At 45.8% G+C, this 24,076-nt stretch overlaps 2 protein-coding genes across 6 annotated transcripts in view; both read right to left on the bottom strand.

Moving 5' to 3' along the window:
* Positions 1-66: 66 nt before the first annotated feature.
* Positions 67-15,756, bottom strand: SAV1 (salvador family WW domain containing protein 1). Its single transcript, XM_038138150.1, has 5 exons — positions 15,501-15,756; positions 13,495-13,938; positions 5,931-6,201; positions 4,438-4,581; positions 67-1,150 (listed from the first exon to the last, which is right to left on the bottom strand). The coding sequence occupies exons 1-5, from the start codon at positions 15,592-15,594 to the stop codon at positions 949-951; spliced, it is 1,155 nt and encodes a 384-aa protein (XP_037994078.1). The 5' UTR covers positions 15,595-15,756; the 3' UTR covers positions 67-948.
* Positions 15,757-18,058: 2,302 nt separating this feature from the next.
* The window catches only part of NIN (ninein), a 64,651-nt gene continuing 58,633 nt past the window's right edge, over positions 18,059-24,076 (bottom strand). For 4 of the 5 annotated variants that reach the window (XM_038138575.1, XM_038138582.1, XM_038138576.1 and 1 more), the window contains 2 exons: positions 21,819-21,932; positions 20,520-20,729 (listed from right to left, as the gene is read on the bottom strand). In XM_038138575.1, coding sequence (XP_037994503.1) covers positions 20,520-20,729; positions 21,819-21,932 — 324 coding nt within the window. Of the gene's footprint in view, positions 20,730-21,818; positions 21,933-24,076 lie in introns of all 5 variants that reach the window. The other variant, XM_038138578.1, reaches the window with a different exon arrangement.

The following is a 24,076-nucleotide window of genomic DNA, read 5'->3' as shown; positions in this document are numbered from 1 at the left end:
TCCTGCTGCTCAGAATGGTTTGGCTGATGTTCTGAAAGGCCACAAATCAGCCCCACACACCCTGCGTTCATTGAACAAAATGATTTTTATTGAATTCGTAGGATTTACAAGAAATGTAGTTTTTGTCTGCAGTGTTTATTGCACTGAAAAGAACCCATAAATAACATACCAGGACAATTAATGAACCAAATGAAATTACTGGAGAGGGTAACTGGACAATTAGAGATTTCCCCAAGTGAGGAGCTTTAAGACAAAAGCTCGTTACAAAAAACCCCAGTAATTGCTGTTACATCCCTGATTTTCCCCCTGGGGTGGCACAGCGGCTCAGACAGCGCCGCTGCCTTTCCACTGGAGCGGGTCAGGTTTTGGGAAACGCAGGATCAGAACCACTCTGCTTAGAGATCTTGGTCTTTAGGAAGGTACAGGGTTCCCCCTCTGAGTAACGTGTGTGAGAATGAGGAGTGAATCTGGAGTACTACTGAGCTAAAGTAAAAAATAAGGCAACTCGGATCCGAAGGGTGGAATCGGCTGCTGCCGGGAGCCGACGGCCCGGGGCTGGTTCTGTACATTAAAGCTGTAAACAAAGAGCAGAGCTCTCTCCGGAGGGGGATCCCAAAGCCCCAGGGAAACACCCTGAGCCAGGCGGGACGTGACGGTCGCACCTATCGCCCTTAAAAAACGCACAGCCAGCTTTTAATGCCGCAGCTGGCCGCGGGGAAGGGAGCGAGGAGCGGGGCAGCCACGGAACCGCCGGCTCCTCAGCGGAACAAACTCCTCCCGGCGCCGCCAAAAAGATCAACAAACAATTCCCACTTTTTATAAACAACACATAATACATGTAGAAAAATACTCGAGAGGATAATAACAAAGGTGCAACGTCAACAAAAATAAGCTGCCTTTTCAACAGAAGCGCTTCTCCGCGGAGGGGCTGCGCGCCGCGAGGGGAGCTCAGTAGTTGGCGCCGTGCTGCTGCGCGTACCACTGCTGCCGCTGCTGCCGCTGCTCCAGCTCCGACAGCAGCGCCTGCCGGTACGCCTCGTAGAGCTTCACGATGCGCTCCAGCTCCTTCATGAACAGCAGCTTCAGCATGCCCTGGTACGTGTCCAGGTCGGCCAGCTGGAACAGCTCCCACTTCAGGATGTGGTCGTACCTGGGGGGACACACGGGGATCTCCCAGCATGGTTTGGATGGGATCCTGTTACGGGATTGGGGGTGTCTGGGGACGGGCTGGAGAAGCATCAGTTTGGGGAGCAGGATAACCCAGCACGGCTGGAGAGCTGGGGGAGCTCACCCCGAGCTGCTCTGAGGGAAATGCTCCCTGCCCTGGCCTTGCAGGAACAGGAGAACAGGGAGAGAGGAGATCCTGCCCCACTCAGTGAGACCCCGCCTGCAGAGCTGCCTCCAGCCCCGGGCCCCAGCAGCAGGAGGATGTGGAGCTGCTGAACAAGCCCAGGGGAGGCCACGGAGCTGCTCCAAGGGCAGGAGCTGCTCTGGAGCCAGGCTGGGAGAGCTGGGAATGTTCCCCTGGAGAGGAGAAGGCTCCAGGCAGAGCTCAGAGCCCCTGGCAGGGCCTGAAGGGGCTCCAGGAGAGCTGCAGAGGGACTGGGGACAAGGCCTGGAGGGACAGGACCCAGGGAATGGCTCTCAGTGCCAGAGGGCAGGGATGGGTGGGAGATTGGGAATTGGGAATTCCTGGCTGGGCTGGGATTGCCAGAGCAGCTGGGGCTGCCCCTGGATCCCTGGCAGTGCCCAGGCCAGGCTGGACAGGGCTGGAGCAGCCTGGGATGTCCCTGCCATGGCAGAGGTGGGACAGGATGGTTTTCAAGTCCCTTCCACACCAAAGCACCCTGGCATTCCATGGAAATGCGTTTTGGAAGCACTGAACAGCAATTCCATTCACAACACACCTGCAATAGTTACTGTGAACAGCTGTTAAAATCAGGGTGACACAGAAAAGTGAATTGTTTCAGCAGCCCGGGTCCCTCCCAAAGCTGGGGCACTGCTGGCCTGCCCTCAGCTGCTCCCAGTCCAGCTGTAAGGAGTGCTCTCGGCTGCTTCACCTCTCCAATTAACCCCTCCTGGTTAATTAGCAGCAGTAATCTGCAATGGATATTTAATGCAAACCCTGCCCTCCTTTCCTGCTTTTCCCTGAGACAACCCACCCAGGATCTGATTTCCTGAGCTCAGGAAGGGGGAGCTGGCTGCTCTGACTGTCCCAGAACAGGAGGAGCTCCAGGAATCGTGGAGTTGTTTGAGGCAGCCGAGGCTCAGGGCAAGATGGATTCACCTGGGCGGAGGCTGAGGCTGGAATATCAGTGGATTTGTGGAAATCAGCTGCATTCCCCACTGAAAGTCACATTCCAGAGGCATCACAGAAGCACCAGGAGTGCAGGTGACTTCCAGAGATGCTCTGAGGAGTGTGAAGAATGTCACTGAAACCTGGCACAGCTTCTGTGTCAAAGCTGTCCCTGATTCTGACAGGCCTGCACTGCTAAAATCATTTTTTTGCCCCCGAAAAACCAGAAATAACAAATTGCAGTTTGGAGTTTGAGCTCTGTGTTGACAAAGAAGTTTGAAGGTTCCAGGCACGGCCACCTTTGGGAGCAGCTCTGGATTGCTGAGCTCCCGTGAACACCCAACACCTTTCCCTGTTTTCCTTTCCCCCTCATCAGGAGCCTCCCCACCTCACAGGAAGGATTTTTTTCCTATAAACAGAGATTATTTTGGTTGACACCTACCGGACTCTGTCAGGCTTTTTCTAACCCTAACTCTTATCCTCTAGAGGAATTTGTTGAAACAAAATCTAATATTCTTGTTTTTGCCATATTTATCTACTCCTCTCACCACAAACAACTGGGCTTTGCAGCTAAATCAATTTACAGAGCCTGGGGTAAGTAACAAATCCTGACAAAATAAAACCAATGATTTCAGTGCTAAACCGTGCTGATAATGGAAAATGTAAAAATTTATCTCAGCCTATCTGCTCTAAAGAAACCCCTGATGAATTGGGTAATTTGTCTTATGTTTGTTTCTCAAGATTCCAGAAAACACCCAAGCTAATCCACACGACACAGGCGGAGCTATTTAAACTGACACTGGATGTGCCAAAGACCTCGACGAGGAACGGATCTGCAGCCAAACCCTGGGATTATTTCTAGAAACAAATCCCACAGGCTCCGGGAACTGAGTGAGGAGCCTCGGTGCACCGGGGGGCTTTGGGGCAATTGAAATTTTACGGGCTGCTGGCAAAGCCAGCAGTCACAAGGAGTAATAAAACTCATTCCAATTGTAGTTACTAGCAGCAGGTAATTAAAAAAAGGATTTTTTTTTTTTAGTGGAAGTCACTGAACACCACAGGTTGAATTTGCAGCTCCAGGCTGACCTTGCTGCTGGAAAACTGAGCTTCTCCATATTCTCCTTATGAACAGCACACGATTTAATAATTATTGCACCACATTTGGGGTTTTTACTGCTTTCTGTTCAGTGTTACTGCTCTGCAGAGCTGCACCCATCAGAAAATCTCATTTCTTTATGCTGACTCAAACCTTTTTTGGAGGAGACTCCCTGTTCCTGCAGCAGGGTTTTTTTAACAAAATGACTTTTTATTACCCTTTAGTTTTTAGTTCAATTTCTTGACCAGAAATATAGAAATAGGAATACAGATGTCAGCCAGCATTGGGCCTGAAGGGGCTCCAAAGGAGCTGGACAGGGACTTTGGACAAGGGGATTTAGGATGGTCTGAATGAGATCACTTTATGGGACTGACCCCAAAAGCCGGGGCTTGTGTTTGGAGACGGGCTTTCACAAATGGCCTTGAGCTGGAAAAAGGTAAATTTAATTGGATATTAGAAAGAAATTGTTCCCTGTGAGGGTGGGCAGGCCCTGGCACAGATTCCCAGAGCAGCTGTGGCTGCCCCTGGATCCCTGGCAGTGTCCCAGGCCAGGCTGGACAGGGCTGGGAGCAGCCTGGGACAGTGGAAGGTGTCCCTGCCATGGCAGGGGTGGGACTGAGTGGTTTTTAAGTCCCTTCCAACCCAAACAACTTCATGATTCTGTGATTAAAAACTCTTAAAGGTGAAGGAAAAGCTGTGCTGTTTAAAAAGAAATAAAAGAGACATGAGGAAGTCCCACCCTAAACATGTTTCACATATTTTCTGAGCACGTGGTACCACTCTTGTAAATACTCTGAAAGCAAAACACATCCTTGACCCTCTGACAGAGCTTTCTGCCAGCTGTGGGAGCTGCACAAAGCGACCACTCCAAGCAATGCCTGAAAGGAAGCAAATCAAGGTGATAAACATTTGCTGCAACTCCCTCCTGCTGTCAGCCTCAGCCTAAACCCCAAATACAGCACGAGCTCTGCTGTCAGACACAGAAACTCAATTTTTTTTTTCATTTTCGGAGTGAAAAGCAGAAAAAGAAAAGGCAGAATCTCACTTGACAGGAGCCCTGGCGTAGACCTGCAGCCAGTCGGGGATCTCAGCGCTGTGGTAGGGGTTGGCAGGCACCAGCAGGGCTTGGCTCCTCTCCGGGGGCTGCGCCTGGTAGGACACGGGCGGCGGCTGGTCGTAGCGGGGAACGCTGCGAGGACAGGGACAGGGACAGGGACAGGGACAGGGTCAGCTGCAGGCACACTGCGCACGCTGCAGCCACTCCTTCTCAACGTCACACGCAGATCCACCACGGCCAAGGCCGCTGGGCTCTGCACCCAGCACCTGCTGCTGCTGTGCTCTGAAATTCACCTCAGCCCAGCAAAGCACTGGAGCTGATTTTAAACCATTTTAACAGTATTGATTCATGGGAGCCTCAGGGGACATGCCAGAGCAGAGGTAGCCAGGCAGCAGCTGATCAGTTACTCCATGTAAGGACATCCCCATATATTTATCTTTTGTGCCAAGCTGAAGAACTTTCTCTTCCTGGGTATCAGCAGAACAGACTGAGCAGCAGAAATTAACAATTTGGATTAACAATTTAACCATTAACAGCTGGATTTGGTGCATATTGACAATTAACTGTTAGATTTGGTGTGTATTTACAATTAACATTGAATTTGGTGTGTATTTATAATTAACTGTTAGTTTGGTGTATATTAACAATTACCAGTTGGATTTGGTGTATATTGACAATTAACTGTTAATTTGATGTATATTGACAATTAACTGTTAATTTGATGTACATAAACAATTAACTGTTAGATTTGGTGTATATTGACAATTAAGATTGGATTTGGTGTGTATTTACAATTAACTGCTAATTTGGTGTACATTAACAATTAACTATTAGATTTGGTGTATATTAACAATTAAGATTGGATTTGGTGCATACTGACAATTAACAGTTTGTTTGGTGTGTATTAACAATTACCTGTTAATTTGGTGTACATTAACAATTACCTGTTAATTTCGTGTACATTAACAATTAGCAGTTTATTTGGTGTGTATTTACAATTGCCTGTTAATTTGGTGTACACTAACAATTAACAGTTTATTTGTTGTGTATTTACAATTGCCTGTTAATTTGGTGTACACTAACAATTAACAGTTTATTTGTTGTGTATTTACAATTGCCTGTTAATTTGGTGTACATTAACAATTAAGACTGGATTTGGTGTGTATTAGCTTTATTTTCCTTTGAAATTCGGAGAGGCTGAAGCACCCATGCTCATCCCAGACAAGGCTTCATTCCCGTTCCAGACGTCCAGAGTGTGTCCAGGCCCATCAGACCCAGCTTGCTCCCGGGGCACAGCTCAATCCTCAGCCCCTTTGCTGTGCCACTGCAGCTGCAGAGCTGCTCTGCCTGAGCAGCACCCAAACCACCCACACAAAGCCCCACCTTCCCAAACCCCAAATGACATTTTCCCCTGCCGTATGCCACAAAGCCATGTCCTGCCTGGAGCAAGGCACCCGGGGGCAGGGCGGGTGGGGGCTCACCTGGGGGCGCAGGGGTGTTTGTACTGAGCCCGTTTGTTGATGTGATCCACGTAGTACACCCCGAATTCCGCCGACTCCACGCGCTCCCAGCCCGGCGGCAGCCCCTCGCGCTCCAGGGGGTGGCTCCAGTGCGTGGTGTTGGTGTTGTGATCGATGTAGTATTTCCTTCCTCTGATAGTCCAGTCCACTGACCAGCCAGGAGGAAGAGGTAAATCTTCAGAACTATGATTTGTTAAGTTTCCTAAAGATGTAGCAGCAACTCTCCCGATGCCTAAAACACAGAGGGAGATGGGGGTTTAGGGAGAGATTTACAGAAAGGATGATTTCTGGTAATAAATTATTATGGCTGCTTCGTTTATCAACAAAAAAACCAAAATAAACAAACAAACAAAAAAAGAGTTCATTTATCAATTAAAAACCCCCAAAAAGTTAAAGTCAGAAATGAAAACTCTCCAGACAAATCACTGAAAGCTTTTTAGGTGAACCAGTCAAGAGCAGCAACAGGAGGAGGCACACAAGAGAGGAGGGACAAGCAGGGTTGGGGTCCAAGAGCTGCCAGGGATCAGCAGCTGACTGAATTCCCACCTTTTCCCTGGAAACAGAGCACATTGATCCATCCCTGCATTTACGAGACTGCTCAGCAGCTCTGTGAAATATGGCATTTGTTGTAACACTGAGTTTTACAGGCCAGAGGGATGGTGAGAGATGCCCACAGAAGCAGCTCCCGTCCCATCCCTCCCCAGGGATACTGGGGAAGAGATAAAACCAGAGGAGCAAGGAGAGAAAACTCATAAAGAACCACCCCCAGGACACCTGACCACAAAAACCCAGCGACACAATCAAGAATTCTGCAGGCTTCTTTCCATCCCTGGGAATTTGCTGCCTCCTGGATGTGCTGGGCTCAACTCAACTCTCGTTTAAAATTCGTTTGTAGGAGCTCCCTGAAGCCCCTCACAGGTAAACACTGCCTAGTTTTAATGAAAATTCCAATCATCTTTGAATCCCACAGCCAAATGCATCTACTCAATGCCATTCTCAGCAGAGTTTGGGTGTTGCTGTTTCCCACAGCCAGCAGGAGGGATCTGGGAGCCACTTTTCCCACTTTTTTACAAGTCAGAAATCACTCCCCACACGTATTTCTATATATAACATTTTTGTAGGGTTATTTTCTGAGAGAAGGGAAAGGCTGAGTCTCTCTCTTCTAAAACGACAGCCTGAAAGCTGGGTGAGCTATAGCCTAACAGAATATTATAATAATTAAAGTTACAGGAAAACTCCAAACCAACTGGATAAATAAAAAATAAATTAACCCTCCCTCACAAACATCCTCCTTTAAAACTCTGTGCTCATCCATAAATATTCCTAACAGAATATTATAATAATTAAAGTTACAGGAAGGCTCCAAACAAGTGGATAAATAAGAAATAAATTAACCCCCCTCACAAACATCCTCCTTTAAAACTCTGAGCTCATCCATGAATCTTTTTCCAGCCTTGTCCCGTTCTGAACTGTCTGGCCTTGAAGGGTTTCCTCCTGTCAGTACTTACCTGTTAGTCAGCATTAGAAAGGGAAGCTGGTGGCTGTGTCCATCTTTCATTGGGATTGAACAACCCAGCCCTTCATTCCAGAGGAAAGAAACATCTGGAGCCCTGCTGAGCTCTGGAAGGGCCGGGGCAGGGAAGCTGGTTCAGCTCCGCGTGCCAGCGACTAAATAAAACATTTCAGCTTCTTGCCAATGCTGTGCTTGGGCTAAACAAATCCAGGATCTTCCCTCCTTAGCTGAAGCTCTGGGATGGGATTTCATGGATGTGGAAATAGTGCTTGTTAAATCACCACTGCCAGGAGAGCTCAAACTCCAAACTGCAATTTGTTATTTCTGGTTTTTGGGGGCAAAAAAATGATTTTAGCAGTGCAGGCCTGTCAGAATCAGGGACAGCTTTGACACAGAAGCTGTGCCAGGTTTCAGTGACATTCTTCACACTCCTCAGAGCATCTCTGGAAGTCACCTGCACTCCTGGTGCTTCTGTGATGCCTCTGGAATGTGACTTTCAGTGGGGAATGCAGCTGATTTCCACAAATGCACTGATATTCCAGCCTCAGCCTCCGCCCAGGTGAATCCATCTTGCCCTGTGCCTCGGCTGCCTCAAACAACTCCACGATTCCTGGAGCTCCTCCTGTTCTGGGACAGTCAGAGCAGCCAGCTCCCCCTTCCCGAGCTCTGGGATGGGATTTCATGGATGAGGAAATGGTGGTTGTTAAATCACCACTGCCAGGAGAGCTGAACACACAAACTTGGGGGGGGAAATCCATATTTTTAGGGTTTTTTTCTGCACATCCCTGTATTTTTCTCACAGTTCTCCCTCCTTAAGTTCTAGCCTCAAATGCACAGGTGTTTATCTTTACTGAAGGTAAAGGCTGATGCTTCCCAGCACTTGGAAGAGGTGCCATCCCCTGCACTGAGGCTCTCCTGACACTCGGATTCTCCCAGTGCCAGCTTATGCTGCATTCCCAAGATGCAAAGAACAGAAACAGCAGCAGATCACCAACATTTCACCCATTCCCTCTGCCATTTTCATTGCACAGATGAAGGAGCAGAGCCAAACCGTGAAAATAAACTTGCACAGGTACAGGAATTACCAGTTTTGAACAATATTCCACGGACATGAAATCAAAGGCCAGACTTATAAACTGATGGTTGTACCTATCATTTTTCCCTTCTATCACAGATTATATTGGAATATTCTCTGTGCTGGAAGTGTTAAGATGTTGATATCAATAGGGCCTTAAAGCCATCAACCACTGTGGCATGAAAATCAACAATTAGTACAATTGAGACTTTTTTTTTCCCTGTAAAATTAAATTTTTTAGAGATCAAAAGAAATTGTCTGTTGGTTTCCCTGCTAAAGCTCAGGTGTTCCTTGGTGGGAGGATGGGTACACACAAAAGAGAAAAAGCTTTTCCTACAGTTTTGAACAGTAAGAAAAGAGGAAAATTAACTTTTATATATATTTATATATATACACACACCTGTAATTTCAACTAAACAACATTTGGAACAGTAAATTCCTCTGTGATCTTTTCCAAAGTATAACCCAAAGAAGACAATTCCAGGGAGCCCAAATCCATGGACTGCCTTTTCCATGGCAAATTTCCAGAAATGACATTTTCTGCATTTAAATTCCAGGTGAAGTCTGAGCCCCAAAGCGTTTTCACAGCAGCCCAAAGCTCCCCACAGATTTTCCTGCAGGAATGTTCCCTGGATTGGGGGCTGGCATCAGATTTATGGATCCCAAACTGAAAAGATGAACATTTGGTGTAAAACTTGGGATTTTCCTGGCATGGAGGATGTGATCCCTACCACGAGATAAACTGAGCATGTTCAATGCAACTCTCAGGGTTTTCTTGCTCACACACTCTTCCAGCTGTAACAAAAGCAAAATTCTCATTCTTCCTGCTCTCCCAAGAAATAAAGTTGTTTAAATCATCCTCTTTTCCCAATGTCTCCTTACCCCTGCTTAGGGATGAGCACCCTCTGGAGTGAGGGATCAATCAAATCTCAAGGATGGTCAACAATTAATTGAAATTTATGCCTTTGTAAAACCTTTGCAAAAGGTCTCTTTCAAGCTCGTCAAGCCTCATCTGGTAACTCTATCTATAATGTTATAACATATTAGATAACAGGGTGCTTTTTGGTTCAGCTGCTGCTTTTAAGGAATATCACCACTGAAACTGAAGCTTTCATTTTCCTTCCATTTCTAAAAGCCAGCATCTTCAATTTAAGGTCTGGAATCATCAATCTTAACTTGGAGCAGCACATTCCAGTGCACTTTATTGATGCAAACAGTTCCTTCTCTTAAAAACCCAAATAAAGTCACAAGTGTGAACAGTCCGTAGTGTGTTCTTCACTCAGGGAAGTTGTGTTTAGGAAGGAGCAAAGGAATGGGAATGATGTCAGTGCTTTCCCAGTAAAAGGGTTTTTTTCTGAGGGAACCCTGCCTGGACAGAAGTCCAAACCCTTTGGAGCAAAGACTCCCAGGCCAGCAAAGGGCAGGCAGGAAGAGCAGCAGAGAAATCCCATCACCAGCATAAAAAGAGCAAAACCAGAGGAGAAAGTTCCACTGGGGTAGAAAGTGCAGAGAAATTTCAGAGCCCAGGAACTCCCCACAAGTGACTTCACCCAAATTTCTGAAGTGTTGCAGAACAAATCTTACAAAACACTGTTTGTCTTTAATTAGCCCAATTGTCCTGAGAGCCTTTCTTCAGGATGCCAAAATCCTCTCCCTTCCCCTCATCAGAGCTGGCTGAAGAGCAGGAAGAGAAGATGAACACACTGTTTAATTTGAAAAGAGTAAGTAATAATAAAATAACAAAAAAGCTGCAATAACTCTCCTGCTCAGCCTGGTCTGCAGGTCCCTTCCTAACCCAAAGCATCCGAAGGAACTTCCTGAGCACAAGCTCCTCTTTTGTTGGAGGGAATGGGGCGTTCCAAGCAAGCACAAATTCACAAATAGGAAATGACAGGAAGAGCTCTGAAAGCATCAAGAATTATGCTGCAAAATTCCTGCCAAATCAGCACAAAAGAAGAAAAAAGCAGGAACTGCCATCTGTTTAAAAACGAGAGAAGCGTACACACAGAAAAATAAAAATATGGCTATTTCAGCTCTGAACGGGTTTCGTGTCACAATCTGCATTTATTTTGCTCTTACATTAAACGAGTTTGCAATTTTTCAGGGCTACAACTCAACAGATGAACCCAAAGCAGAGTGGATTCTCTGTTAAATTGTTTTTTCTCCTGTGACACCCCAGTGAACTCATCACAATCCACCACCAGCAAGTGCCTTTACAGTGTTGATTTCAAGCTCAGCAATTTTCATAGACACAGAAGAATGGTTCAGCTTACCGCTCACACAGGCACAAATAACTCTGAGGTCTTGGTTACAAGTTAGTTCCAATCTACACTGAAGGTATAACTTCAACCACAGACCTCCCCAAAACTTTAACCTAGAAGAGAGGAAAGAGATGGCGAGGAAAGACAGGTAAAGTCTCTTAGAATTTAAAGTTTGAAAAGGACACTCATAATAATTAAAAAAAAAAAAAAAAAGGAAATTAAAAATTTAAGAAATGCCACAGAGGTAGCTAAATGTATAAAATTAGGAGGTATCTCAACTGAAAATACTGGTCAGGAAAATCAGCAGCACTGAATTGGTAATTAGAGACAAACTGAATGAAAATATGGAAAGGAGGAGATGGCAGAAGTGAAGCACAGTGAGAGAGAAAACGTGGCTTGAAGGGGAAATGCCCATGGAAGGACACGGCCATGCTGAAACACCAACTGCTGCAAAACCACAGCGCTGCCCTCAGGACTTGGCTGGACACCCTGAAGTTTGATAAGAACGCGTCTGCAACTCCTCTCGAATCACAGAGAGGAGAATCTTTGTTTGGAACGAGAGCTGAAATTCACAGGCACCTCCTCACTTCCAGACTGCTCCCAAAAATCCCCTCAGTGTGAGCACCCCGGAACGTCAGCAAAGCAGGGACGCTCGTGCTCACCAGGCAACGTTTCCTTGGGAACCCACCCAAAACACAGCAGGACTGAGCAGGGGAGGGAGGTGGGAGAGGAGGGAAAGGGGAGAAGGCAGCTTTTACAAACTCCAGCTAAAAACCAGACTTTTCATTTGGAACTGCAGGCATCAGGCAATTCTGGCATCTCGGTGAAGAGAAACAACAATGGAGACGGGTGAAGAAAAGTAATTTACACAGAGACAGTGAAAGCAACAGGCTCTGGAAATGCAAGAGAAAGAAACAAGGAATTGCTGAGACTTTTGGGGAACTCAAGGAAAACACTGAAGGTGTGAAGGCAATGGATGGTTCAAATGAAAAGAAGCTGAATGGTGAAATGAAGGAAGTAACAAAACATAAAATTTTCTTATTTTGGGCCACATAATTCTTTAAGGAAAAAGGAAAGAGGACTTTAGGAGCTCATATGGAGACAAAAAAAAATGGAGGAAAGGGAAAACACTGGAAACTGAAAGGCTCACCTCTGTCTCTCCCTACGAGATGAAATACTCACCCATCACAAAACCTGTGTAAAACTTGCTCAAAATATGAAATGGTAAAGTATGAGAGTCAATGACCAAACCCAGCAAGCAGGAGCAGCTCCTTTAGGGTTCCCAGGGCTAAGGTCAACAAACAGCAGGAAAAATTCTATTTAGGAAGAAGATGTGGCTCCAATGGAGCAAAATACGGAGCTCCTTTCACAAATTTGCTCTGTGAATCTCCACTTCCAAGCCAGAGCTCCATTTCTGGGAATCTCCTCAGCAGAGGCAGCTGCTGTTCTGTTCTGAAGGTGGAACTGATGGACTGCTCTGTGGAATCCTCCCTAAAACACCCCAGCACACGCTGCCAGTGCTCGCTACCCGGACCAGGCAAATGTTTAGTGACTGCTGGGTGAGCAGCAAGTGGCAGAGATGCAGGGTTTGCACACAAAATCCAGGCAGATCAGATACAGCCACATTCAGAAAAAGAAAGGAGGATTCAAATAACAGGCCTTCAACGCCAGCATTTCAGAGTTTCCTGGCTGGCATTCCCATTTCTCATGGAAGTGTTTCTGTGGTGAACACAAAGCTCTGACAGGTTCTAATCCCACACACGAGGCCAGCAGCATCAAAAGCTGATGTTTTCCTGGCAGGTTTATTTTCCTAGACAGGAGATTTATTTTATCAGACACTAATTGCTATTTTGTTGATAGGTTACAGGTGCCAATGTATTTCACATTGAAGGTACATTATTTACAGCTTGGAAATGTTTGTTTCAAACTCCTCCTTGGGCACGGTTTTTGTAAAATCAAATAGAGAGTCAAATATTTCAGAAAAGTAATATTTAATGGATTCTTCTTTCTTATGCTGTTTTGTTTTAGGAAACAAAGGCAAGTTCCAGTGAAACTAAGGGGAAAACAGGCATATTTACAAACAATTTTAAAAGCTAAAAGAAACGAGTCAAGGATTAGGAAGTAAATTTCAACACTAATTAGATGCCAATTGGCTAATTACACAAAGCACTCATTCCTCCCTACGACTATTTATAAGAAATTATTTTAATTATTGAGGTCAAATTCAAACAATGAAATTAAGTAATAAGATGATGCTTAAAATTTAATGATAATAACAACAATAATAATAATATTAATAATAATGCGATGTTGCAATTTAGAGCTGTTGGTTATTCTCTACCTCATGAAAATAGGAGATGTCTCCCAATGAATGAAACTCTTTCCTAGCCAGCAGCTGATGTGTAGAGGAGGTGTACAAGTGCCTGGCATTAAAAACCCCAAAACTTGCTTGGCCTTACTCCATTATTATTATTTAAGGAAATAATCCTGGTTTCAGTCGATTTTTCCTTTCTGGATATGTGTGAACAAACCCTCAATTCCAATTACCCAAATCCCAAAAAAGCCACGAAAAAGCAGCTCTGTCCTACACACCCCAAACACAATCCTGACCATCCCGACTCCCCAAAAACCAGCACCAAAACCGCATTTTGAACAAAACCAGCAACGAGCCCTTACCTGAAGTGTGCCTCCCATGATTCTGGGACATCCTCTGGAAAAGATCACTGTTGTGTTCATAATACCTGTAGTCCTCGTGTAGCTGTCGTCTCCTCTGGGCATCGTAGAAGTGATCGTAGTAATAGCCCCGGGCCCCGGCGTCGCCGTTCTCCAGCCCGGGGCCGGCTTCTGCCAGGAAGGACTGCGAGGAGGAGGAGGAGGAGCCGTACTCCCTGGGCACCTCGGCCAAGCTCCTGGCCAGGTACGAGGGGGCAGACAGTCTGTTGCTCTCTCGCCTCATGATCTCGTGAGGCGGCCTCTGCACCGGGGTGCGGAGGAAGCTCTGGTTCCTGGAGACGATGCCATCGCCGCCGGGGGCGTAGGCAGAGGACGCGGAGTCGGGAGGGCAGATGTCGGTGCGTCTGGGAATGGTCGGACCGTGGCGGATGAAGGAAGGCATCAGATCTGCCAGAGAGCACGGAGGAGAAGTGAGAACCCTGCCCGTGCCGTGATTTACACGCCGGAATTGAGGAAATCCACGTGAAACGCGGGAAATTGAGGAAAGCCACTTGAGGCTTCCAAAGCCCGTGCAAACTGGAGGGAACGCTGCAGTGTCCCGGTGCAGCAGAAAGCAGCACAGCCCTCAGGAACCCACCGAGCAGCTCTGCCAGCGAAACTGCAGCTGCAACGAACAAACCAACCCCAAAGCCATCAAAAAAACCACACAAGAAAAACCTCCCAAACCACCCACACTGCGCTGCGGCTACATCAGCCAGGGCTCGTGTTTCTCTGCGAGAAGGATCAAGAAAATCCACATATCCTGGCTACTGCTTCTTTGGGAATGTTGTCCTTACCAAGTGGGAATGACAAGATGTTAAAGCCCACGGGAATCCAAGACAGAACCAGAATTCACACTGCCCCCACTAATCCCAAAGGCACAAAGTTCAGCCAGAAAAAAACGATGTCATTCCATACACGTTAAGCTCTCAAATTATCAGGGAGATATTTCACTTTCTCCCTTAGAATTTCACTGCCTCCCTCCAGGATGTGAAACATTCCTCTTCTCCCTACTTTTACTTTCGACATGATGGAAATAAGTAGTTCCCCTCCAGATAAATCAACACAGACGCTAACTTTCACCTAGAATGAGGTTATTCCTATTATTAATTACCTTTCATTAACAAACCCTCTCAACTTACAGCTAAAATCCGGTGCACCCCAGAAACTGTCGGCAACAAATTTATTTATTTATTTATTTATTTATTGAGCAAACACACCCACTTCAGTCTCGGGTTGTCTTTTAAGACCAACAAACCCAAACCCAAGCACACTTCCACTGTGTGTCTGTGGCGTTGTGCCCAGCCCCAGCAGCACAGGGAAGATGCGCGCAGCCCAGGTGACCTCACCGGGTTGAGTCACGGCTAGGACCTGGAGCATTTGTTTCCGCAGGGATTTTATGCAAGTGCCTGGCGGGACAGTTATCTCATTCCACGGTGCCGAGACGGGGAAAACGAGGGCTCTGTTCTGGGAGGAGCGGGCTCGGGGATTCACGGAACCGCAGAACGGGTCGGGCTGGAGGGGCCCGGAGCTCACAGGGACACCTTACCCCTGCCAGGCTGCTCCAAGCCCCTCCAGCCTCCCCCTGCGAGCTCCTCGCTTCACTCAGAAACAACCTCTGCTGAAACTGAGGGACCGGGCCCCGAGAAAACCATAAACCCCGCAAAAACCACCGAGGCCGGGCACGCTGAGCGCCCGGTGGAACGAGGCGTGCAGGGCCCCCTTTGAATCTCGGGCTTCCTTTCAGCTTTAACTTCCCTCCGTCATCGTCCAGGGCTCATAACAGCATTAAACACACATTTACAGGGAGAAATAACCCTCACACACACCCGCAGGGATAACTCCCCCTCACGCCCCTCACGCCGCCGAGGCCGCGCAGCTCCAGGGCCCGCCGGACCCGCACCGGCCGCACACAAAGGCCTCGGCATCGGTCCCCGGAGCCGGCGTCGCCCGGTCCCCCCGACACTCACTCCGCAGCAGCGGGCTCGTCTCCTTCTTCACGTACTTCCCCTGCACCTCGCCCGGCTTGGAGAGCTCCGTCCGCGTCTTCTTCCGCGACAGCATCCCACCTCCCGGCCCGCTGCCACCGCCCGCATGCCCGGCGCCGCTCCCCGCTCCGCAGGGCGGGGAGGGAGGGGGGGGTCCGGCCGCCCCCGGGGGCCGGGCCGGGACCAGGAGCGGGGTTGGGATCGGGATGGGGATCGGGCCGGGCCGGGGGTCGCTGAGGGGACGCGGCGGGCGCGCGGGGCGTTGTGGGAAGGCGGCGGCCGCCGCCCTCCGGGACGGCCGCGGGGCAGCGCAGGGGAGGGGGCGCGGCCACAGCGCCCCCGCGCGGAGGGGAGGGCGCGGCCCCTGAGGGAGCGGCGGGAGCGAAACCCCCGAGAGGCAGAAACCCCGGCATGACAGAAATCCCGGGATGAGACAGTGACGGAACCCCACAGTGACACAATCGTTCAATCGCTGAGGTTGGAAAAGACCTCCGAGATCAGCGAGTCCCAGCTGTGCCCGCCTTGTCACTAGATCCCACGCCCAGGCCTTCCTTGGGCACCTGCAGGGATGGGGACGCCCTGGGCAGCCCCTCCCGCTACCTGACCACCCTTTCCCTGGAGAAATGTTCTCTGATATCCCATTTAAACCTCTCCTACCACAGCCTGAGGCCATTCCTTGTCCTGTTCCCTGGAGCAGAGCCCGACCCCCCCGGCTGTGCCCTCCTGGCAGGAGCTGTGCAGAGCCACAAGGGCCCCCTGAGCCTCCTTTGCTCCAGGCTGAGCCCCTTCCCAGCTCCCTCAGGAATTCTCCAGCCCCTGCCCAGCTCCCTCAGGGATTCTCCAGCCCCTTCCCAGCTCCCTCAGGAATTCTCCAGCCCCTCCCCAGCTCCCTCAGCCTCTCCTGGTGCTCCAGCCCCTTCCCAGCTCTGTTCCCTGCCCTGGACACGCTCCAGCCCCTCAGTGTTTCTTGCCATGAGGGGCCCAGAGCTGGACACATCAGGGCTTGACCAGGGAGGACGGAGCAGGGACCCACTGTGCTCCCCTCCAGCCTTTCCCATCCCTTGATTCTGGGAAAGGCTTGCAAAAAGCACTCCGTATTTCCCTCAATACTTCCCAGATAAAGGCAAAGAATAGGGATGCTCCTTCAACTGAACATAAGCCAAGGTGTGCTCACAACCTGTCAGGTTTTTACACTTCAATTTCATACTTTTAGAATGCAAGAAGCTACTTTTTCAGAGCTGTCAAACCATGCTTTTTACTATTGTGGATGCCTTTGACAAACTTGCAGGATTTACAACATCCATGGGAAGAGCAGCTGGGGCTGCCCCTGGATCCCTGGCAGTGCCCAAGGCCAGGCTGGACAGGGCTTGGAACAACCTGGGACAGTGGAAGTGTCCCTGCCATGGCGGGGGTGGCACTGGATGGGCTTTAGTTCCCTCCCAACCCAAATTATTCTATGGTTTTCATGTTGGACAAAAACCACAAGACACAAGTATGCATTGTACATTAATGTATTTTTTCTGCTCATTATAAATAATGTGTCAGTTGCCTCATCTCTCAGCTTTACATGATGTTCTAAGGACAATATATTACACCAGAACAAAACAAACGCAATAGAAAAAAAAAATATACATTTGTTTTCCTTTATACAGAAGTTGTTTGTCATTACGTGACACTGAACAGAGATTGGACAGGTAAATGATGGAAAACCTGAGTGACAGGGATGGCATTTGCTGGATGTAAACAAAAGGATTTTACTCTTGATCAACCCAGACTGTTCCCCCCTGCTATACCTAACATATAACCTGGCTAAAATCAAATCTGTTAAAATCCTGTTTCTTTCCCCAAGCAGAATTCAAACAACTCAATTTTCCTTGTGTTTAAAGTACTGCTTGGAGCACGTGCCACAATGTAGACTTTTAAATCGTTCCAAACTGACAAGCAGCACTTCAGCTGCGTGAATTTTGTACACCTCTATTTAACTTGGGGTCTGTCCCCTTCCAAAACCCCCAACCCGAAATGTCTATGTGCCTTTATTTTCACAGTGATTCATAAAGAGCTGAAAACATTTAAAATACCTTCTGGTAATGGAGCAGTTCATATCTGACATGTCAGGACCTGTTGTAGGAACAAGGCCTAAAAGTTCAGTGATTTTTGACTGCAACAACATTAAATACTTTGGTTTTTTTGCCTATTCTGCCCACATTCATGCACAAAACACCCCTAATGCTGAATAAATTATGTGTTTCTATGCTTATTTTCAGTAGCCTGGACTTTGTAAAACAGCTGCTTCTCTTCTGAGCTGACACAGTGAATTCAGGAGCAACATGCCACCCCTCTGGAAGCAGCTCTGCCTTTCTCTGGGATCCCTCCTTTTGGGAGGGGATTGTCCTGAGTTGTCCTGTGGCAACCCAGACAGTACAGTACAGGAAGGAAAAGGCACTTCTGAGAATTAATCCACACAAATCTTCCAGTGAAACTGGAGTTTTTACCAACAGGATGTCTTCCTCCTCCTCTCTCCTGTAGTTAAGTTGTTTTTGTTTTTTTTTTTTGAAGTTTAGTGAAAGAGAAGTAGAGCAAGGTAGGATAGGGCAGAAAGGGAAAAACCAAAAGTCCCTTTTCCCTATTTCTGCCTTTTTGGTGCTGTGCTCTAGCAATGTCTGTGTTTGGTTTATAAAAATCTGGTAACTACCAGGAGATTAAAAGAATTAGTGAAGTAGTCCAGCTTTTAAATTGAGCAACATGAAGGTAATTGCACAATAATTTAAGTGAAATATTCATTCCTTCCTTTTAGACTGTGGTCACAGACACAAGTAACTCAAGGTCAAGGTATGAAGTAGTCTTAGAATGTACTAGATAATAATATTTTTTTCCCAAATACAGTTCTGAACCTCATTTCTGTTGTTTCCTGGAAATATTTTGGAACTTTGCTCACTTCCAGAGTATGAGTCTAGGGCGTGCTCAGTTCCCACTTTGCCAACAGACAGCCCTGGTACCCACACAGAGATTTATTACCGTGTAACTCAGACCACTTGGTGATAAAAGTACCAAGAAATCACTCCTTCAGCTTTTCAAACCCTCAGATTTCCATCAATTGAAGACATTTCCAGTTTGTGAAAATATTTTTGTGGCCTCTGAACTGTAAATCCTTGAATTTGGGATGACCTGGAGAAATCTCCACTACATGCAATGCAATTAGAAGAGCACAGCAGTGAAATAATTAATGAGGACTCTAACATGATGGTCTTCCATGATTCTGTTTCCATTTCCACCTTGTTGCCTGCACAAAGCAATAGAGGAGGAAAAGGAGGAGGAAAAAGTCACTTTCTAGTGACTAGAGTGTTTCCAGTGTCTAGTTCAGTGCACCAACCCTCCAAAATTGGTAAGTAACCCCAGAGACACAGGGAACATCCTCTCAGCCTCATCAGTACACACTAAAACTCATTTCCCCTCTGCTCCTCCACAGCTTGCAGGCAGTGTTACCCCAGTTCCTGGAGGACTTTTGGCTCCTGACAGAATGATCAGCTTGCCAGTGCTCTCTGAGACAAAACACCTCGCAGTCACTTGCATTTAAAGAGGTTCAGTTTCAAGTATTCCAGAACTGATTGGAATTTTGATTCCAGTTTGATTTACAGTGTTGAATGGTGTCTGACTGCTCTGGGGGAGGCAGGGCAGGCTAACACACACCCCTTGAGCAGGCAGGCTCTTCTCCAGCCGCTCCTCTGGCAAACCCCTCTGTCTTGAAGGTGTTCCCAAAAAAATTTGCATTTCCCCACTGATCCAAGATGAGGATCCAACCTCATCCCAAACCTTGGTGCTCCTCTGCAAGTCGGGTAGGGAGCACCAAGGAAATACTCACCCAGCTCCCGTTTGGTTTGTCCTGCTTTCCCTCGGGCGTGTTCACCTCCCTCTGCTGACACAATACCCACACTTACAGCTGAAGGAAGCTCATTTAGGCTGGTACTCCCTGAGTTCTTCACAGCTAATGACAGACTCTGCACTTGGATTAACACAAAAGACAAGACTTTTCCAAATGATTCCTCAGGTCAGAGCAAATGCTGCCTTCCTGGCAAAGCTCCATGCTCGTGAGGGTTCCAACAACAGGATCCCACTGACAAAGTGCCCCTCTTCATTCTTCTGCCAGCTGTTTAATAAATGCACTGCACTGCTTTACTGAATTTACAGATCACATCAACAAAGCTCCCATCTTGGCTTCTGTGGAGTGACTCTTCCTTGGTTTAACTTATTTCCATATCCAAAAACAGTAAGGCCTCTACAATTCAGAGCTGTCTGGCAGCACAGCTTAAAAAAAAAAAAAGGAGAAATAATAGTCTTTATTTGCTAGCTGGGAAATTTCTTCAGATGAAATATTGTCACGCTTAGTTGGAGGCAGTAGTCTAGTTCTGTATTTTAAATAAACCTCTTTTTTTTTTTTTCTGAGCTCTGCAGAGAAACAGCCATGAAGAACAACCCAGAAGCCTAATGAATAATTGCTTTAGAGAAACCAGAATCAGTTTACAGGACACAGCCCACACCAGCAAAGTCTTGCCTTCAATAACAGTTTTGCTGACAGTGTTGAAGACTGACCCATCAGCATTTCTAGGTTTGGAGCTAGTTTAGAAAGCTGAAAATGTTAAGTTTTCAGTTCCACAATGTGAGTTTACTTTAGGCCTTTGCTTCAATCTAGATAATCCAGTACAGGAGATTCAGAATTTGGATTTTAAATGAAAGCCAAGGCATCAAAATAGGTTAACCTAGAAAAACATAAGTTTGGGGTTTTTTTACATAGTGATGATTACTTTTAGGCAAAACTTAGCAGAAACCCAGTTTGGGAACCAACAAAATTCTCCTTTGGTAGTGTCCATTTTGGGAATCAGCTCTGTGCTCTCTGGGGAGGCATTTGGAACTAAAACTCATTCAGTAAAGAAAGGCAACGCAGTGAGAGGCTGAAATATTCCCATTTCAGTAAAGTGCACGGGGCCGTGACGCACAACAGCTCTGCTATGACCTGATCTCTGCTGCTGGGCTGAAGGAGGGGGAGGCCAAGTTCTTCACTATTCTGTTGAGGTTGGCAATTTTCTCTTCCAGTAAATAATTCTTCCTCTCCGCAGTTTTCTGCCTCTGCTCTGTCACCTCCAGAGCCTTCAGCAGCTGCGCGTTCTCCACGTAGAGATCCTTGACCATGGCGTCTGCCTTGGTGTTCTTGGAAAGCTGGGGAGGGAGTGGGACACGGGCACTCAGCAAATGGCAAAGGAAAACCCCAAAGGAGCTGGGGAACCGGGTGAATGTGTTCACTCCAGCTCAAATATCAAAGTAAAACCCCACCCCTCTCATTAAAAACCCCAGAGGCTTTAGAGATGCCGCGGATGTTTTGAGACTGGAAAGGTTTTTTAAGGAGATGGGGTAGGTAACAGAGAGATTAAAATCCATCTTGTCATGGGAATTCTCCTTTCCACCATTTGTCCTCTAAGGATAAATTTAGTGCACAAAAGAATCCACAAGCCTGCCACCGACATGTTTTATGAATATCTTTGTGCTAGGATTTTCTTCTCCTGAGAAGCTGAAAGACTTCAGGAATAAAATATAAATAATAACTGTTTGTTGTTGTGCAGTGCAGCAGGTGGATCTGTGATTAGTCTCATGTAGCTGTTATTAATTAATGGCTAATCACAGTCCAGCTGTCTAGACTGTCTGGGTCAGTCACAAAATTTTATTATTTATTCCATTTTATTCTTATTTTGTTTTTTGATGATTCCTTTCTCTCTATTCTTTTAGTATAGTTTTAATTTAATATTTTTAATATAATACATATAATAATATAATAAATCAGCCTTCTGAAACATAAAGTCAAAATTCTTGTCTCTTTCCTCATCCTAACTGCCTCCAAACACCACACAAGCCCAGTGATCCCACAGAGATACTTCCAAAAACCCCAAAATCACATCAAAGGATGAATTTGGGGCAGGAGGCCTCAAGGTAATCAATATTTTCTCCTCAGGGGATTATTTTCCCCTCCTTTTCTAAGCAACTTTTCCAGTTAGCATCCTCAGCTGAAATTTGATTTTTGTTTCTTGATTTAGGAAATTAATGATTTTTGTTTCTTGATGTAGGAAATTCATGGATTCAGTCCCCACTTTGGAGTTTTATGAAGTTTTGGGCAAACATGCTGTAGTTGAGCTCAGAATAAAATTCAATAAAGCCACTTTTAACTTTATTCTGAACAACAGCTCGGCAACATTTGCCCACTTAGGGGTTTGCAGAAGGAATGGGGAAGATTTGAGGAAATCCAAGATCACTTACTTGTTCTTTCAGCTGATTTACTTTATCTTGGAGAAGTCTTTTTACAAGCCTTAACTTCTGCTCCACATCCATCATCCGCTCTTCCATCATCTGTAGAAGCTGCTCGTGACCCCCCTGGAAAGCAACATTTAGGTGAAAATCAGTTAAAAATCACTTCCCGTTCACCAGTCTGTTTTGTTTTTCCAGTTTATGCTCAAGAAAATAGGCGGCCCTCCACATTTCAGTCTGATTTAGAGGCAGTTACATTAATAAACCTTTAATTGAAGCAAAATATTATGGCAACACTTAAAGGACACTCTCAGCATTGCACTGGTTTTCCAAGCAAGTTGCACTTGAAGTTACCAAAACATGGAAAAATTATATAAAATTCACAACTTATTCTGTCTTGTCTGTAACAGAGCTGGACAATTTCCTTTTCTTCTCCTTTGGTGCTGCCAAATTTCTGATGAATGTGGGGAAAAAAATGCCAATTTAATGGTTTTAGAATAAAAATAAAGTGAAGTTATAAGGTCATGCTCGACAATGTAACTCTCCCATGCCAGAGACCCCTTGGAAATGAGTAATATCCAAAAGAAGTAAGATTCCAAACTTCATTTTTTTACATCTTTTTAGATTAGTTATCATAACCCTAAACTGGTTTTTTCTTCTTTTTCTTCAGCAAGATGACAGTGTAACTAAAAGCATCGTAATTCTGTGTCAGGTTACACGAACACCTGAGGGGAATTTTCCCCCCAAAAAATAAGAAGCATCAGGAATTACAGAAGAACTTGTTTGGATGAAGGAACTTTAGAACCAACTGCAGGCAATTTGAGACTTTATTTAAATGCTGGTTGGTTATTCAAATTGCAGGCAGATTTGAGGAGATTAAAGTTTGAGAAAGCACCAACCCAAAACAAAACACACCTTCAAACCCAAACCCATCCCACCTGTGGAGGAGGATGAATGAAAATCTGCTTCAGGTAGGGAGTTCCTCATCTAAAACCCTACAAAATCATCCCCCTGGGGGTGATTTAAGCTCACTCAACATTTTATTTGCTGTAGCACCAGCAACTCAAACCTGTGTACGAGGTTATCAGATAATCTATTTTTAGGAAGAAGCTTCCATTAAAATCACACAGAAAAGTTCTTCTGGGTGGGTGGAGTGGATCTTTTTCTGAATGAATGGGATTTGATTGGAATTCAAAACCCTGGAATTCACTATCCCACTTCCCATCGGTTGCAGGAGTTCTGAGTGAGTAATTATGTGGAAAAGAAGAATTAGAGAGGTCTCAATACCTGTGATCCCTGGGGTTTTGTTTTTTTTTTCTTAAATATTCCCACTTCCCATTATTTCATGTTAAATGGGAGAAGTCAGCTCAGGCAGAAGCTTTAAGGTCATTAAAAATAGGAGAAAAAAGATCTTCACAAGCAAACAGCTGAAATGGTTCATGGCTCCCATGAGAAAAATCACAGGCCTTAAAGAGGTGTTTGCTGAACTGTTAAAGCATTAAAATCCTAATTTAATTAAATTAGGATAAATAAAGAATTAAATCCTGATAAATTAATTAAATTTTATTAAAATCCTAGTTTGGGACAAAAATTAAAACTATAGAATTTTGTCCAATAAACAATAATTTTCCTTTTTTTTTACTTTATGGCCACAGCAGTAGAAGATTTCTCATTTTCTTAAATTTTCAGGTACATCTGCTAAAGAAAAGCTGAGTTCCTGTACTCCACTACATCCCCACCACAAGTCTTTCCCAGATGTCTTGATACAACAATGTTCATTATCAAAGATAAATATTTTGTCCAAAACTTGTTCATTCTTGAAGGGGAAATTATTGATTTCTATGAAGACAAGAGACATTATGCTTAAAAAAAAAAGATTTTATTTTTCATTTACATCAAGAAAAAGTCATCTTTCCCTGTTAAAAAGTTTATACATCTTATACAAAAATGCAGTATAAATACCCCAGGTTTTCTTCAAATCTCATATAAAATTAGTACCATTTGAGAAAAATAGGCTCTTTCCCGTACTGAACAACTGCACATTTTAAATAAACATAAATAAAACCCGTTTGTAACCAATTTTAAAAAGCTTCTGGAAGCTTCCGAGCTTTCACAAAATAGCTTCTAGACAAATAAATAAGAAAATAACACTGCAGAGAGGTTTTTTTTTTGCTGTTTTTTTTGGGACAATAAAGGAAATCAAAAAGGGGGGTGAAAAAAAGGGGAGGTAAAAAAAAAAGGGGAGGGGGAAAAAAAAGGGGAGGGGAAAA

The sequence above is a fragment of the Motacilla alba genome, chromosome 5 (genome assembly GCF_015832195.1).
Source record: "Motacilla alba alba isolate MOTALB_02 chromosome 5, Motacilla_alba_V1.0_pri, whole genome shotgun sequence".
In the NCBI taxonomy this organism is placed as follows: Eukaryota; Metazoa; Chordata; class Aves; order Passeriformes; family Motacillidae; genus Motacilla; species Motacilla alba.
This window is presented reverse-complemented; position numbering and strand designations above follow the sequence as displayed.

Excerpts from the sequence above, each read along its gene's own strand:
- SAV1 (XM_038138150.1), bottom strand. The coding sequence starts at position 15,594 with ATGCTGTCGCGGAAGAAGACGCGGACGGAGCTCTCCAAGCCGGGCGAG. Across the intron at positions 6,202-13,494 it reads TCATGGGAGGCACACTTCAG|GCATCGGGAGAGTTGCTGCT; the intron begins GTAAGGGCTCGT and ends TCTGTGTTTTAG. Across the intron at positions 1,151-4,437 it reads TACGCCAGGGCTCCTGTCAA|GTACGACCACATCCTGAAGT; the intron begins GTGAGATTCTGC and ends GTGTCCCCCCAG.